The sequence below is a fragment of the Caretta caretta genome, chromosome 1, assembly GCF_965140235.1.
Source record: "Caretta caretta isolate rCarCar2 chromosome 1, rCarCar1.hap1, whole genome shotgun sequence".
NCBI classification, from domain to species: Eukaryota; Metazoa; Chordata; order Testudines; family Cheloniidae; genus Caretta; species Caretta caretta.
Window position 1 is genome coordinate 56,461,206 of NC_134206.1, and position 16,765 is coordinate 56,477,970.

General features: G+C 43.4%; 1 protein-coding gene across 4 annotated transcripts in view; it reads left to right on the forward strand.

Moving 5' to 3' along the window:
- The window catches only part of TMEM272 (transmembrane protein 272), a 42,548-nt gene extending 27,352 nt beyond the window's left edge, over positions 1-15,196 (forward strand). For 2 of the 4 annotated variants that reach the window (XM_048848887.2, XM_048848878.2), the window contains 4 exons: positions 1,349-1,459; positions 1,683-1,742; positions 6,208-6,290; positions 9,802-15,196. In XM_048848887.2, coding sequence (XP_048704844.1) covers positions 1,349-1,459; positions 1,683-1,742; positions 6,208-6,290; positions 9,802-10,164 — 617 coding nt within the window. In that variant the 3' untranslated portion in view covers positions 10,165-15,196. Of the gene's footprint in view, positions 1-1,348; positions 1,460-1,682; positions 1,743-6,207; positions 6,291-9,574; positions 9,719-9,801 lie in introns of those variants that run through there. The other 2 variants (XM_048848897.2, XM_048848907.2) reach the window with 2 other exon arrangements.
- The last annotated feature ends 1,569 nt before the right edge of the window (positions 15,197-16,765 follow it).

A 16,765-nucleotide genomic window follows, 5' to 3' on the forward strand; every position in this document is an offset into this window, starting at 1 on the left:
CTGGCCAGGGGAAAGCTCCTCTCACCTGTAAAGGGTTAAGAAGCTAAAGGTAACCTCGCTGGCACCTGACCAAAATGACCAATGAGGAGACAAGATACTTTCAAAAGCTGGGAGGAGGGAGACAAACAAAGGGTTTGTGTCTGTCTGTGTGCTGCTCTTGCCAGAGACAGAACAGGAATGGAGTCTTAGAACTTTTAGTAAGTAATCTAGCTAGGTATGTGTTAGATTATGATTTCTTTAAATGGCTGAGAAAAGAATTGTGCTGAATAGAATAACTATTTCTGTCTGTATATCTTTTTTGTAACTTAAGGTTTTGCCTAGAGGGGTTCTCTATGTTTTTGAATCTAATTACCCTGTAAGATATCTACCATCCTGATTTTACAGGGGGGATTTCTTTATTTCTATTTACTTCTATTTTTTATTAAAAGTCTTCTTGTAAAAACTGAATGCTTTTTCATTGTTCTCAGATCCAAGGGTTTGGGTCTGTGGTCACCTATGCAAATTGGTGAGGCTTTTTATCCAACATTTCCCAGGAAAGGGGGGGTGCAAGTGTTGGGAGGATTGTTCATTGTTCTTAAGATCCAAGGGTCTGGGTCTGTAGTCACCTAGGCAACTTGGTGAGGCTTTTTACCAAACCTTGTCCAGGAAGTGGGGTGCAAGGTTTTGGGAAGTATTTTGGGGGGACAGACGCGTCCAAACAGCTCTTCCCCAGTAACCAGTAATTGTTTGGTGGTGGTAGCGGCCATTCCAAGGATAACGGGTGTAATATTTTGTACCTTGGGGAAGTTTTGACCTAAGCTGGTAAAGATAAGCTTAGGAGGTTTTTCATGCAGGTCCCCACATCTGTACCCTAGAGTTCAGAGTGGGGGAGGAACCTTGACAGTTTGCTTTGTGTGGGGCTGGTCCCAAACCAACTCGTGAATGTATACTTCAAGGTTCAAATTTGGCAAACTTGGACCTCCAAAGGAACATCATACTGCCTTTCTTCTCAATGGCCTTTTTCTATCCTTCGAGCCACCTCTGTGTTCTTTTAGTGCTCTTACTCACCACTGGGATCTATTTGCAACCTGAGCAACATGTAACCCTTGGAACTCCATAACAGCATTTTTACAGTTACTTTGCAGAGCAGAATTTCACTTTAACAATGCTGAATGCCCATCATTAGGCTGCAGAGTTGACCCCTATTGATAAGAATAGGGAGAGATCACACTTATCTTGCTGCAATTGTTTCTGATGTCTTGCACAGATAGGCAGACACTGCTGCATTGGGATGCATGTTGAAAATGTTTGTTGCCATTGCAAAGGCTAGGAATGTAATATTTTGAAAATGAATGCTTGACTTTTGCAGAAGATGATGAAGCCACCCCCAGTGCTGGTATGGTGCCTGCTCTGCAGCCCGCAGAGCTCAGCGAAAGGAATCCAGGCCCATGGGGAATAGGCTATCACTGGCTGCTCCAAGGTAGTGAGCACTTTACGTGTCACTGTAAAATTCAGTGTCAGCAGATGAATTACACCACAACCCAGTCATCACCGATTCCACTCAATCCAAATGAAGCTCTCATTGCATTGGATTATGGACACTCCTTGTCCACACACGTGGTGCAAGGGGACATATTAAACAGGATGTGGTATCTTTTGAAATACTGCCAGATGAATAACCCACCATTCTTGTTTCTTTACAGCATGCTTTATTTTTGGGCTTCTTGCTTTCCTTGCTTTACCACTGTCCATGACTTTTACAGGTAAGCTGGCTATCAAAGACGTTTCAAGAGAGGAGCTTGGTGGTACTATATAGTCATATAGCAATGCCACCTGTGAAAAGATTACTTTGAATCTGACAAGTGTACCTGACTTTAGTGATGTCACCAAATATGGTTGTCCACGTCATACACTACATCCTTGTCACTACATCTGTTTGTCCACATCATAAAACCACCACAGAGCTTGCTATGGTTGTTGATATCTGCTTCGGCGATTCCTTGAGCTGGCATGGGGTATGCCGGTCATTGTCAAAGCAGGTTGGCAGAGTTATGTGGGAAAAGCACACTGAATGGGACAGTCAGACTCATAATGATAAACTCCATCCCTTCCACTATTATTTTTCACTCTGTAAGCTTCTGGGGTGATATCCAGGCTTCAGATGCACGACTACAGCAGCCATTTATATGGGGAATCAGGAATTCTGGCCTTCTAATCCCAGTTCTGACAACGACTCCTTCTGTAGTTTTGGACAAACCATCTAACCTCTTTTCCTAAATTTCTCCATGTATGAAATGTGGCTCTTTTAATTTTCTTATCTACCTCACAGCAGTGTCAGAAAACTTAATTAATGGCAAAATACTTCTGACCTTACCCATTTGGCAATCCTGTTGACTCCAATGGGATTATTCATATGACTTAAGCAGGATTTGGCCCAGTTATTGGAACCTGAGTTGAAGATGAAAAGCACCAAATAAGTGCTAAAATAATACTAATACTGATAATAAATAGCAAGAAATAGGTACAAAGGCACTTTCACCCAGAACTTGTATCCTGAATAAAAGACATTGTGCAAGTCATTGAATTGCTTGTGAACAAAATAGAGAGCATTGTACGGTATATGTCCAATATATGAATTCACCTCCAAACAGCCAGAAGAGTAAACTGCTCTTTCTGATCCACTGCAGTTGAAAAAATATTCATTTCAAACACAATTCACATGCCTCTAAGTATAAAGAAGGCTGGGTATGGCTGGACTCAGGTCTTACTACAAACTAAACAAACAAAAAAGTGAATGTTGCTCTTTCCTACGGTGGTTTGGTTGCACTATAGGAATAATTTCACAATTAAAGTACTTTTATGAACACTGAGAAGTATGAGTGCTCCAATACCTTCTTTCAGACTCTTGCTTCTTGGTCTATTTTAAACAAGGAGACTATTGGTTGCAGGTCCATCCCCAGACTTAGAGAGTTCAATGAGGACCTGTTCTGATTTTTTTTCTTGAATGTACAATATGGATTTAGTCTCCCACAAGTAGGGACAGACCCTGTCAGCTGGAAACCAAATCTGAAAGATCCTCATTCTCTACCTTCATTGTCTCACCAGCCTGCCTTCTTTGGAGTCAGGATGGAAGAAGGGGAAAGTCTGTCATAACAAGAAACAAGCTTATTCTGGAGGGGCTTGTCAAGGCTCCATAGTTAAAGTTAAGTTGAGTTTTCACTTAAAGCAGGGACTCAAGTAGGAAGAATGGCCTAGTGGATAGCACACTAGACTGAGATATAAGAAACCTGGATTCAGTTCCTGGTTCTACCACAACATCCTGTGTGACTATGAACAAGTTTCTTAGTCTACCCTGCAGCTCAGTTCCCCATTTGTAAAATAGAGATAGTGCTTCCCTACCTCACAGGAGAGTGATGAGGATAAAACCCTGTAGTGAATGTGAGGGGCTCAGATACTACAGGAGTGAGGGTCTATGAAGCCAGGGCAATAGCTATGTTATGCATGAACAAGGCATCATTTCCTTCCCAAAATTACAGTACTCACTCTCAGAGTACTGAATGCAGCTATAGAAATGCACAATTCAGGCACCTTAATTCAATCTTTTAGTGATACCACAAGGGAAAGAAAAAGTGTCTTCAAAAGTCAATTTAATCTAATCTGGGAACATATACTAAACGCACTGATCGTAGCTGTATGGCTATTGCAGGGGAGGGCAAACTACAGCCCGCGGGATGGATCCGGCCCATGAGTGCTTTCAATCCAGCCTGCAGGATTGCCAGCCCTGCGGTGCAGCAGGGATAAGGTAGGCTCCTTGCCTGTCCTGGCCCCGCACCACTCTCAGAAGCGGCCGGCACCATGTCCCTGCAGCCCCGGGGAGCGCGGAGAGGCAGAGGGCTCCGTGCACTGTCTTCACCTGCAGGCACTGCCCCCCGCAGCTCCCATTGGCCAGGAACGGGGAACCACAGCCAATGGGAGCTTTGGGGGTGGTAACCACAGGTGAGGGCAGCGCAAGACGGCGCCCCCTGTCCCGTCCACCCCCAGGAGCAACTGCCATGCATCAGTACAGGGCAGGGTTTGCATTGTTTGGATGCCTCAGTTGTGCATTTCTGTTCTTAAGCTGTCTGGATTTCTTTGAGTTTCATCATAACTCTGGGTTTCCTGGGTTTGTACTAATTATTTTGGGGGTAATTACCACATTCCTGTAATGTTGTTTTACCTTTAAGTTACTGATCTATGCTCTCAGGTTTAGTTATCCCTGCACACCCGTATTTGTCTATGAGTTTATTTAGACTTGATTGCTGCTTCAGCTACCAGAGGTTCCAGCACCAAGGCTCTGTCATGGAGTCTTGATGCCATCAGTAGCTAACAGAATCAATTGGAGGCAAGGGCATGGTTAGAGCAGTGAGGATCTTCTTCTGGTTAAGATGATGGTGCCATTAAACGTTATTGCCTTTCACTCTGGGTGTGTCTGCACTGGAGGTGTGATTTTCAGCTCGGGTAGACTTGCCCACTGTAGCTCTGCTAGTACGCTAAAAACAGAAATGTAGCCATGGTTGTGAGAGGGGCTAAGCCTCCCCCCGAGTATGCGCATAGAGTCTCAGATGGGATTGTGCTTGGGCAACTGGCCCGTCCCACTTCTTGCGCCACCATGGCTACACTTCTAGTTTTAGCATGGTAGCTCGATTAGAGCTAGCCCGGATCTGTGTACCCAAGCTGGAAATTACACTGCCAGCTCCAGTGTAGCCATAACCTATGAACCAGATCCAGCCAAGGGTCTATGCTGCCCCTGGCCTCAGCTCTATGCCCACTGGGTATCAGCACAGCCCAAAATTGGGCTGTGCTACTGCAGAGACTATATGTCCCAGACAATCAGGAGATGCATTGATTCAGCCTATCTTAAAAACTTATCCTGAGCTCCTATATAGACCTGGCCATCACCTAAAACTGTTGCCTACCCCCAAGGGAGAGTGGTGGTGGGGTAAATGTGACAGGGCTGCAGGGACCCAGGCTAGCGCAGGGAGGTGTCATTTACACCATGGCATAATTTACACATTGGCAGCCAGCCTTCAAAAATGGAGTGGGGGCTAGAATCTGACCTTTTGTTTTTAATACCCCCTTCTAGTAATAGATTTTAATGTATGAAACTTCAAAGTGAAAATGTGGCATTTATTCTGTGCGATTAGCCTAGAGCTGGGGGTAACTTCCCACATCAGACACAGATTCCTTTTTTCATGACTTGCTGAAATTAAGAGAGACTGTCAGTGTTGTCACAGCGTTGTCACAGGATAATGGTTCCCGACAGCTACAGATCTGCAAAGGCATTTTAAGGCAAATTAAATGTCAAGGCAAAATGCAGACATTTATTATCCAAGCAAGGGACTCAAATTCTCTGATAACATTCTGTTCCAATGATCTCTCACAATGACTTGATTTCTATTGATCCAACTATTGATGTACATCCAATCATTTTGGCCCTAGTCAAAGAGAGAATTTCTAGATATTTATCTAATATTAACAGATCTGTAGCTATGCAAATAATAGTGCAGATCAATATTCATGAAGAACAGCCAATAATTCCTACCTATACAAATTTGAGATCTTTTCAACCACTTGGTTATTTATCTACTTTCAAATTTTAACAAGTAGGAATGAAAAATTCCAAAAAGCAAAGTTAGAGATGGAATGACCCTTTTGATCAGAGTCCATCTCCCTGACCATGCAGGATTGTTCCTGACAGCACATTTCCCGCGCTTTGTCCAGACTCCAGTGGAGCCCTGGGAGTGCTTCCAAGGTCTGAGAGTCTTGATTCACAGGCTGCTGAGGAGCTGGACAGACGATCTGGCAGGAAACAGCATAGGGTCCATCCGAAGTTTGTTGAAATTGAATTTTTCTGACCACCTCTATATTTAATAATACACTTAAAAAAAGATGAGCAGAGCCACAAAAACATGCACCTGGCTCAAATGAGTAACCCCATAATCTTGATATTGTGACCTTTGTTCTATTTCTTCCCTTCCCTGCCTTTTTGTTTGTTCATTATCCTCATTTGTGTTGTGTCTGATGCAAAGCCCATTTAATTCTGTCCCACGGACCTTCATGTTAATTGGACCAGAAGCTTATGTGTAAGCACCACACTGCACTTACTGCATCTTTATTTTTTTCTGTAAAGCATATACTGGCATTTTGGCCACTTAAGGTAATAAACTATATTATATTTTTGGTACTCAGGAATGAAGTTTTTGGAAGACTGCCCACTTCAACCACTAATTCCCTTATATCTGTTGGTGGGTGGTGTTGTCGGCAGTTTAAAGGTACTGTGCATTGTATATGAAAAATGTTTTACGTGCCAAGACTTTGACATTACAAAGTATGTTTCAAGTGAGCTGTGTTCAGACAGGATACTTAAGAATTTACATTAAATTCTTATGGTTAATTGACAGCTAATGTCAAGGCAACTGCATGTTATCACAGGATAATAATTCCTTTCTGTACCACAGAATAGGCACATTAATCTCCAAAGCAAGAGGCATTGCTCCTGTAGAAATGTTCTGCTACAATGATTTGATTTCCGTTTTATCAAATGATAGCTCTAGAATGAATAAATGAATGTTAGCACAGGAAAGTAATAACTTCTCACTATACAGTACCATGACTGCCCTGCTGGTGCATTCAGGAGAACAAAGTGATTGTGTATCTCAGCCAATCAGAGAACATCTGAGCCATAAGAGGACAATGGCTTCTGGTTGGCCGAATTTTATTTCTTTTATCAATGAGGACAGGTGAACCAGGTAACAATCTCAGTGGCTGGCACAGATGTAAGTGAGTAATGTAACATCACATGCTGCATGTAAATGATGCTAAAACTTTGTAAGGCTGGAAATCCTGTACTAGTGGTCTGAGCTCCCTAGACATAGAGGCGAAGATTCTGCTCTGAAGCCTCTCCAGGAATTAACTGAAACACTTAAATAATAGCTAGATTAAAACAGGTAGCTTTATTTAGTCAACAGGACGTAACAATCAGAGTCAGCATCTGTTCTGAAATGTATCTGCCCCTGCTTTGGAGGCTGACCAGAGAGGAACTCAGCTGTCAATGAGCCTTATTCACCTTGCCCTGCACTGTATGTAGTTATTCCCACCAATGCAAAGTGGGCATAAAATACTACCAAATCAGAACGGTTGCATTTCACACACTCCATGCACTCACTTTGCACTGGTGGAAATAACTACACCAGATGCAGGGCAATAATGAATCAGGCTCTATCTCTTCTAACAATCCCCCAACTCCTCAGACCCTGCTCCTTCTCTTGAGGAGACACAAACTGAACAAAAAAAATAGTGAAGCTGTTTCTCTGGTCTGAGCTATTCTACAAGTCTCCTTGTGCCAGTGTGTGGTTGTCTGACAGGGTTGTCCCGGTAGCTGGATGACATCCCAGGTAATGATGGAGACTGTAATGCTGTAACACAATCTATAACCATGTAGGACCCTCTACACTGCAAACAAAAACCCATGGCAGACGCCCCAACTATGTCACAAAGTTGCTTGCTGGCACAGGTATGGTTGTCGTGTAAAGAGAGACTATGGTATGGTATTCCCAATTAACTATTCCATTTAGTCTCCCTCACTTTTCCAGGGAGAATCTGATTGAGGTAGGAGTCCCCTGCTGTGAGAAACTAATGTTCCAGGCAAAGGAAGCCTCTCTCCTGAAGTCAAGGCTGCCAGGCTCTTACCTGAGAACAGTAGCATTGCATGCTGCTACACTCCTCTTATGTATGTCTCTTGCCCCTTTTTTGTGCCAGGATCAATGAAGAGGGAACAGACAGAGAACCCCCTTGCTAAGAGGTCTCTACACACCCTACACTTGCCCAACATAGATTCAGTATGTGGTCCCACTAATGAGAAATGAATAGTCCGCATCAAGGGGCTGTGGTCAGTATCTTCACCAAAATAAGTGAATGGGGAAAAGAAAGTACTTAAGCTTGTTAGAAATCATTTGCTGTGCATGAATTCCACCAGTTAAATGCTCCGTCATTTGATTGCTCAGCTGGACTTTCCTGCAGCGATAGCATAATCAGAAGGTTAGATTAATAACAGCTAAGTTTTCCTTTGGGAAAATTAAATCGGAACGGGGAGTTTTTCACTGTAATGAACTGAGACCCTCATCAACAATGCTGACTTCCACAATTTGATATGATTGCTTGACACTCTCCTAATATTGTTGACCAGAGATTAATAAATATTTTAATTAGTAATAAAATTGTGTTATCCATTAGTGATTAGCCTGTCATCAATTCTCATTAAAAATGACCCTATACATGGGTCCAATGCTGCTCGTACTGAAGTCAGTCAGGGCTCTGCCTTTGGCTTCATTGGAAGCAGGATTGGGCCTATATTTTGTAATGTGGTGACCTACTTGATTTTAATAATTTGATTAGAATAGTTCATGTTTTAACATAGTCCCTCAATAGCACCTTGTATATCAGCTTAAATCCAGTTGGTTCAATTCCATCCTCAGTTATACTCATGCGTAAGAACATAAGAATGTCCATACTGGGTGAGACCAACGGTCCACCTAGCCCAGTATCCTCTCTTCCAACAGTGGCCAGTGACAGATGCTTCAGATCAAATGAACAGGGCAATAATGAGTGATCTATCCCTTGTCATCTAGTCCCAGCTTCTGGCAGTCAGAGGTTTAGAGACAGCCAGGGCATAGGGTTGCATCTCTGACCATCTTGGCTAATAGCCATAGATGGACCTTGCCAAGCTGTCCTGCAGTGGCTCAAGAGCATAAGTACCAACCTCAGGGTAGACTGTTAAGAACCAGGGCACAAACCTCAAATTGGTGGTGAATTCTCTACTTGGGGCTGGTCTACACTACATTGTTAGGTCGACATAAGGCAGCTCATGTTGACCTAAGTATATCAGTGTCTACACTACAGCCTTCCTCCCACCAATGTAAGTGCCCTCCTACACCGACATACTAACCCCACCTCAGTGAGAGGCATAAGGCTTATGTCGGTGTAGTTAGGGTGATGCAGTGTCTGTTTTGTAGGCTGGAGCACCCACAGAAAAAAATTAACAGGTGCTCAGCACCCACTGGCACCAGCTTCCTCCAGCGCCTCCCATCCGCCGGCGGCCCTGCTGATCAACTCCTCCCCCTCCTACCCAGCATCTCCCACCCACCATGATCAGCTGTTTTGTGGCGTGCAGGAGGCTCTGGGAGGAAGTGGGAGGAGCAGGGAGCTCAGGGAAGGGGAGGCGGAATTGGGCAGGGCAGGGGTAGGAAGAGGTGGGGCGGGGACCCCTGCTGATCAACTCCTCCCCCTCCCACCCAGCATCTCCCACCCACCATGATCAGCTGTTTTGCGGTGTGCAGGAGGCTCTGGGAGAAAGGGGGAGGAGCAGGGAGCTCAGGGAAGGAGGCGGAATTGGGCAGGGCAGGTGTAGGAAGAGGCGGGGCGGGGCGGGGACTTGGGGGAAAGGGTGGGGAGGGGGTGAGGGTGGGGCCTGGGGTCGAGTGGAGTGGAGTGGAGTGGGAGCTTGGGGGAAGGGAGCAGATGGGGACAGGGCCTGGGGCAAAGTGGGGGGTTGACTACCCCTGGGCCTGGACGAAGCTGGCACCTATGTGCCACATTATTGTTTTAATTTTGCTGGATGCTTTTATAGGGGCCAGTCCTGACCATTTTGAGTAGTTCTTCAGAGGTGCTGGGTGCTCCCTGCTTTTGCTGAAGTCCATAAGAGGTGAGGGCTCAGCACCTCACAGAGTTGACCCCTTAAAGCCAGTGGCTCTGTTTATTCACTTTCTTTGTCTCTACAACATACAGGTGACTCTTCTGCTTTATGACTCCACCAGGATGAGGCAATTGCTTTCCAAATCTGTCGTGATTGATGATGACGACGATGATGAATATCCATGGCGGCAGAATGCTCACAAATACTACATCCATCTTACGCTCAGCCTCTTCCTCTTTATCTGGTTCATACTTGGGAACTATTGGGTGTTTTCTGTCTACCTGCCAAATTTCATTCCACCTTTCCACCAGCCCCAGGATTATTGTGATAAAACCCTGTACATTTTTGCTGTTGGAGTTCTTATCATTAGCCATACTGTGCTGTTTTTGCTTATCTTTTGTAGCTTCTGTATATATTGTTTTTCTAGGCAAAGATATGCTGCAGAAGATGATTAAAAGCCATAGAAACTAAACCACAGCTGTTAGGTAAAGGGTGTCCAATGAAAACCAAAAGGCAATAATTTACCAGTGTGTATGTGTATAATAGCAGCCAACTATACTGAGGAAATTGTGCAAGCCAGTGCCATCTGGCTCTCTTAATATAATACATCATAGTAATGTAAAATTTCTGCTATAGATGGCAAGCTGCTCTCCTGCTAACTTTTACATCCATTTTTTTAGGGGTTTCATTTGAAGTGTCGAAATCAGCTGAGAATTGCATACAGAAAACTCCTCTCAAACCTTATTCTTAGACCCTTAGGGATTCTGTTTTAGCGTAATACATTTTCCTCTCAGTTTCTATAGGTAGCATGTGGTCTACCGCCATGGTATCTGAGCACCTCAAATCCATTAGCCTTTTGAGGATGTATCATTGTCTCTATTTTACAGATGGGGAACTGAGGCGCAGAGAGATTCAGTGATGTAGCCAAGGTCACACAGGAAGCCAGGAACTGAACCCAGATCTCTTGACTATCAGTCTAGTGCCTCAACCACAAGATCATCCTTCCCTTCTGAGCAAAAAAGGGGAAGCAAAGTCTATGTGGGGCAACTTTACTTTCTCTATTTGTACAATATAATTTAACAGCACCAAGGTAGCACAAAGAGTACTTTAAAGTCCCCCTGATGAAGTGCATAGGGAAATTGACTATTTTAGTATTTTTGGTGTGTGACAATTTCAGAATGATGTGGGGCATGATATCAGTATTACAGATGAATGTGTTTACTTTGGCAGTGGATTGGTTGTGGTTTCAGGGGGTCCTTTTGATTTGTTTCCCTTAATGATGTACATGTGTAAATCTATACTTAGTGGATGGATGTGATGACAGCAGAAGTATCCACTTTAGAAGCACCAGCATGCATGGAGGCAATTGTCCTGTGGGGTGTAATGAAACTAACTTATTATTGGTCCTGGTAGATGCTGTTTTTCCGTTGATTAATGCATGTGAAGTGCTCTTGCTGCTTTTGCTCTTACACAGTTACCTGTTAGTCGCTAAGGTGCCACAAGGACTCCTCATTGTTTTTGCTGATGCAGACTAACATGGCTACCACTCTGAAGCAGTTACCTTAGATGATCAAAGCAGAGTACTCCCTCTGCCTAGATTTCACACCTGTGCTCAAACATGCAGGCATTCAACAGCACCAAGATAACAAAATGTGGACATGCATTTTGGATGTTCTTTTTATTAAATACCATGCAACCAACAACCTCCCCTTGTACCACATAGAAATAATGCAAAATTAGGTGTTTGTAAATGAACCTCTGTTTGCGGTTCAAACTTTGAAATACCCCCTAGCTTATTCTGATCCATTTAGCCATTCATTTGTGGATCCAAGGCTGAACTTTGCTTCAAGTTTTAGTCAAGAGTTCTCCCTTCAGCCATGAACACACAACTCCTAATAAAGTCAGTGGCAGTTGATTATGTGTCTTGGGGCACAACTGAGTCGTTATTGATTATAACTCAATCCATGGCACAAAGAAGTGCATGTTAGAAAATGATCACACGTCATTCCACAGAGTTTGATTTTAAATAGGAAGTGGGACAAGCGGCGCAATAGTCTACTAAGTGGCCGGGTAGTGAGTTGTTATTGAGGCTGCTCTCGCCCGGCTGCTGTGATTTATTCCAACAAGTCAGAGCTAAAGTTAGGATCAAGTGTAAAATTCTCCAGTCCATTATAGCCACTCGAAAGCAGCTCTAGTTTGACTGACTATGCTCAGGAGTGCAGGGAATAGGGACACGTAACACTGCTGGCAGCACTGGAATCCCTTCCCCTGTTCCATGCACTTAAGAGAGAACCAGCAGAGGAGCATGAGCCACACTTTTCCAAAAGTGTATCAAGACTTCCTTCTCACCACACTCTCCGCAGTCTTTCTGGGGGCATTTTACACTGCCTAGGCATCATTCTTGCCACGGATGGAGTACTAGAATTGCCCCCACCCAGCCACCCAAGTGCTCCACTGACTCATAGTTTTGGCCCTTGGATTCCAGTGCAGACAGATCTGTTCCATAAAACTCAGTTCATCCCATCTGAATAATTTCATCTTACATGTATAGCACTTTTCATTCATCAAGATCCCAAAGTGCTTTACAAATTTTACCGAAGCAGGAATCCCTTCACCCACTACTGAAGTGCAATCACCTCTGAGTCACACACAGCAGCTGTTTAACAGTGCACAACAACATTACACAAAATCTTATGACACGAAGTGAAGAAAAAAATCATATTCAATTGTCACTGCATTGGGAATTTAAAAAGGCAGAAGATAGTTACCCAATCTACATTCATAAGACAGAAGACTCCAGTGCTAACAGTTCCCAGCCTTGCAAAGTTTCCTAGGATCTTTAATGGCCACAAGTTATTAAGTCTCATTCAAAAGACAGTAGGACTGGTTCTCAACTGTCTTTCACTTTGGGCCTGATTCTTTAGCAGCTGGAACCTTTTGTGGTCATTTTACACCTTTGCAGAGTGAATGTAAAATGCTCCAAAATCAGACAGGTAGTGTTTTATGCTCAGCACAGGTGTTGCAGAGCAAGTGTGAATACTATCATCATTATGAGATGAGAATTCTGATTTGATAGTGGTTTGCACAGTCTTATCCAGAAATAAATGACTGCCCGCGGTGCAAGGTTTGCACATGAATGCCTCCAAAGCCGGGCTAGGGCACTGGTCCACTACTGAGTCAGATTTAAACATGCACAATCACCAACAGCCCTTCCTTCAGCATGCTGGGTTGTCCCAAGTGGTCTCCCGACCAAGTATTAGCAAGGCCTAACCCTGCTTAGTTTATAACAGCTGTCAAGTTTGCAACCCAAAGCTGAATCACTGAAGATACAAAATACACCTTTTGTTCACATTTTGAATATTTTATAATTTAAGAGATAAAATTACAGTAGTTTGAAAATCAGCCATGTCCCTCTTTATCTGTAATTTCTTCTTGAAATGAAACAAAAAACGATTAGGCTAATTCTTTGGAACCAGCCAGCATTATGATTGCAGTAGAGGAAATCAGTTGCAATTGTGCTTCTTAAATCATCTTCTCTTCTTGAGAAATAAATGTAGCTTTTAAAGGAAAAATATCCATGATTTCCATGGGCTAGAGATATCCTGTACGATATTAGTATTCATAGTACTGTGTGTTATGAAAATACACACATACACACACATTGTGGTGATATCCATGTGGTAAATTACATTTATCATATACTTTTGATCACCTCACCTTCACTCTGCCCACTAATCCACCTTCACTGGCATTACGCCTAACGTTCCAGAGCCCTGTGCAGCAGCTCCCAACAGCAGTATAACAATCTGCCAGATAAATGTTTCCTTATTTTCCCACAAATGTGGAATCCCATCCTCCTTGCACCCCCACTGCCCCCATGAAGAGATGAACAGTGGACATAATTCAGTCCTGTAGCAGATTTGAGGTCTGGCATTATGTTACCCCTTCCAGGTTTGAAACAGGAACTTTATACCATGGAAAAGGGATGATAGTAGATTTCCAGTGCAACACACAGCACTTGATCCAAGCCTTAAAGGTCTTAAGACATCAGACTTAAAAACCACATTATTAGTACATTTAGAAAAACTATTTTAGGTTATTTCCAGAGCTGTCTAAAATGTATTAATTATCATTTTCCTCTCCCTCTGACGTGTGAACAGTTGGATTCATGTTCCAAATACCTTGGCTTTACAGGCAAAGAGATACAAAATAGAACCAATACAATTTTCAAAAACATTTCTAAAATAGATTTTCCATAAAATATTTTTAGTCCTACGGGTGCTGATGCAACTACCCCAAGCATGCTGAGGTAGCCCTTGTGCCACAACACACCATCATATAGGCTCTGAATAGCACATCGTAATGGGGTGGGCTGCCCCTATACTGCATCTGAGAGCAAGCCTCCAAGTCCACAGACTCACACTAGCGCAGCTCGCACTAGCGTGCTAAAAATGGCTGTGCAGACCTTGCTCAGGCCCTGGCGCTTGGGCTCTCGAGCCCACCCCCAGTCTTGAGAACCCGAGCTCTGTCATAAGCCACAACGTTTACACACTATTTGTAGTGCGCAAGCATCAATCTGTGGACCAGGTCTGGGAGGCTTGCTTCCAGATGCAGTGTAGACATACTCTTGGGATTAGGGGCCAGCCAGCATTTTTCTGAGGCAGAGCCTGGTTAAGAACAGGTTGGAGTCTAGCAGATTACAAGAGGTCAGGGGATTGCCTGGTAAGCACTTGATTCCTATAAAGACTGAAAGAGCTAAGCTGGAGAGCTGAGCTGCAGCAAGAACCAGACGTTGGTGTCTGTGGCAGGTGGGCCCCCAGGCAGATGGCCTGTGAGAGGACTAGGGAAGAGTTGCTAAGTGCAGCGAGACTCTCCCAAGGAAGCCCCGGGGTCAGGGGAAAAGACCTGGTTTAGCTGTTGGATTTATGCTGAACTGTTTAACTGGGGGTTTTGCTGAAGGTTGTTGGTGCCATGAATACATGAAGCCCTGAGAAAAAGGGCCCGAAAGACCCTGGGGTGGCACTGGTTCTTTTCTGGATTGGGGAGCCAGGCCAGCAGCCTACAAGCATGGATTATGTCAATAATGTGCCAATATTAATACAAATTCTGTTCTCATGGCTTAAGACTCGTAATGGTCCTATAAAGTGGCAGTTAGCCATCTATTTCCTTTTGTGGGGTTAGCCTCAGCCCCATGCAAGACTGAGCCCTAAATGAGTCCACAAGGTTCAAGACAGTAGAGAATCAAGACCTCTGTTCTCCTTACTGAAGTAATGGAAGCAATGTACCGCGGACCCAATCTTTTATATTAGTGCTGCCTGTTTTTGCATACTGCATTGATACCTTATGATTTGCATGGATTTCAAATTAATATTTGGTAAATTGTAGTAATTTCAGAATTATAACACACCACACAAAAGAGCTGCTTTATTTCTTGTTGGGGTTTTGTTTTTTCTCAAATGTTGATGAAATAAAACTTTTTATAAACGTTTTGGTCTCACTCATAGTCTTGCGCTGATTAAATTAAAGTAGTTATCCGAGGCCCAGCATCGTAGCATGTGGATTGCTCATGAACAGACACTGCAATGCATTTCTTTAGTTATTTTCACATGGGTGACAGCAGCCATATAAACTAAGGGCTGCATGTTGCCCTACTGATGTCAAGGGTAGTCATATGTGTATGTAGGGTAGCATATGGGTCTAAATGGTAAAGATCAAGCCACAATATTCCACTCCACCGAGTTTTGACAGCTTCAGAAATAATAATGAACTATAGCAGAATTCTGAGTAAGCCAGTCATTATGCCTGGTATAGGATCTGATCCAAAGCCCAGTCAAGTCAATGGAAAGACTTTCATTGAGTTCATTTGACTTTGGATGAGAACCATAATGTGGAAAACTAACAGCAGTGACTATATATATAAAACCTAGCAGAATGATCATATTGCTTGGGTCATGATGTTCTCTTTCTGTCCTCATGTCAAGTGTGTGTATTTGGGAGGGGGAGGGGATGTGTCCCACTCCCAGCTCCATTACTGACCTGCCCACTCCTCCTTCAGCCCAACAGTACTGCTCCCTGTCCCCCCGTACACTCCCAGATCCACATAGCACTCTTCATGGGAATCAGAGGGCATTGCTGCAGAAACAGCTGGCCCCCTTTTCTGCATGGGAGCAGTAGGATCTATACACCGAGGGTTCCCTCTGAAGGCAGATCGTGGAAATTGATTGGCCCCTCTGTAATATATGATAATTTTTTATGGAAAAAGAAAGGTAGGGTGGGGAGGAACGCAGATAACTAAAGGAAATATCAGTACAGCGAAATTCTAATTAGGGGAAAGTACTAACTACCGATATGACAATATAATATGTGTTCGAGGTGATGTCTAATTTACTGAATTCAAAATCATTTTTAATAGGAATTAAAATATTGAGGCTTTATAGCCTAAAAATGTATTTTTCTAAGATGAAAATAAACTACTCAGCTTATTCTTTATAAAGGATACTTTATACTATATAAAGAGATATACAAAAACGTATATGCAATTAGGAGATGGGTTTATGAGAAGATTTCCACTCTTCCTGCTGTAATAGTAGGGGTTTCATCCTACTTGCACAGAAGTAGCAAAAGTCCGATTGACTTCAGTCAGAGCAGGACTGAGTCTTAGCAGGCACTCTCATCATGAGATAGTATCCGATCTTGAGAGGTGATCCAGGCCCTCAACTCCCATAGAGGTTAATAAGAGATGAAAGCCCACAAAATCTTACTGGATCCAACCCATATTTCCGATGAAGAAATGTAACAAAATCCTATTCTAAGAAAAGTTTCAGAGTAACAGCTGTGTTAGTCTGTCTTCGCAAAAGACAGTGGGGTGGGAGGAGGTATTGTTTCATGGTCTCTGTGTGTATATAATGTCTTCTGTAGTTTCCACGGTATGCATCCGATGAAGTGAGCTGTAGCTCACGAAAGCTCATGCTCAAATAAATTGGTTAGTCTCTAAGGTGCCACAAGTACTCCTTTTCTAAGAAAAGTGTGGCTTGATTGTCACTTACCATGAGAGAA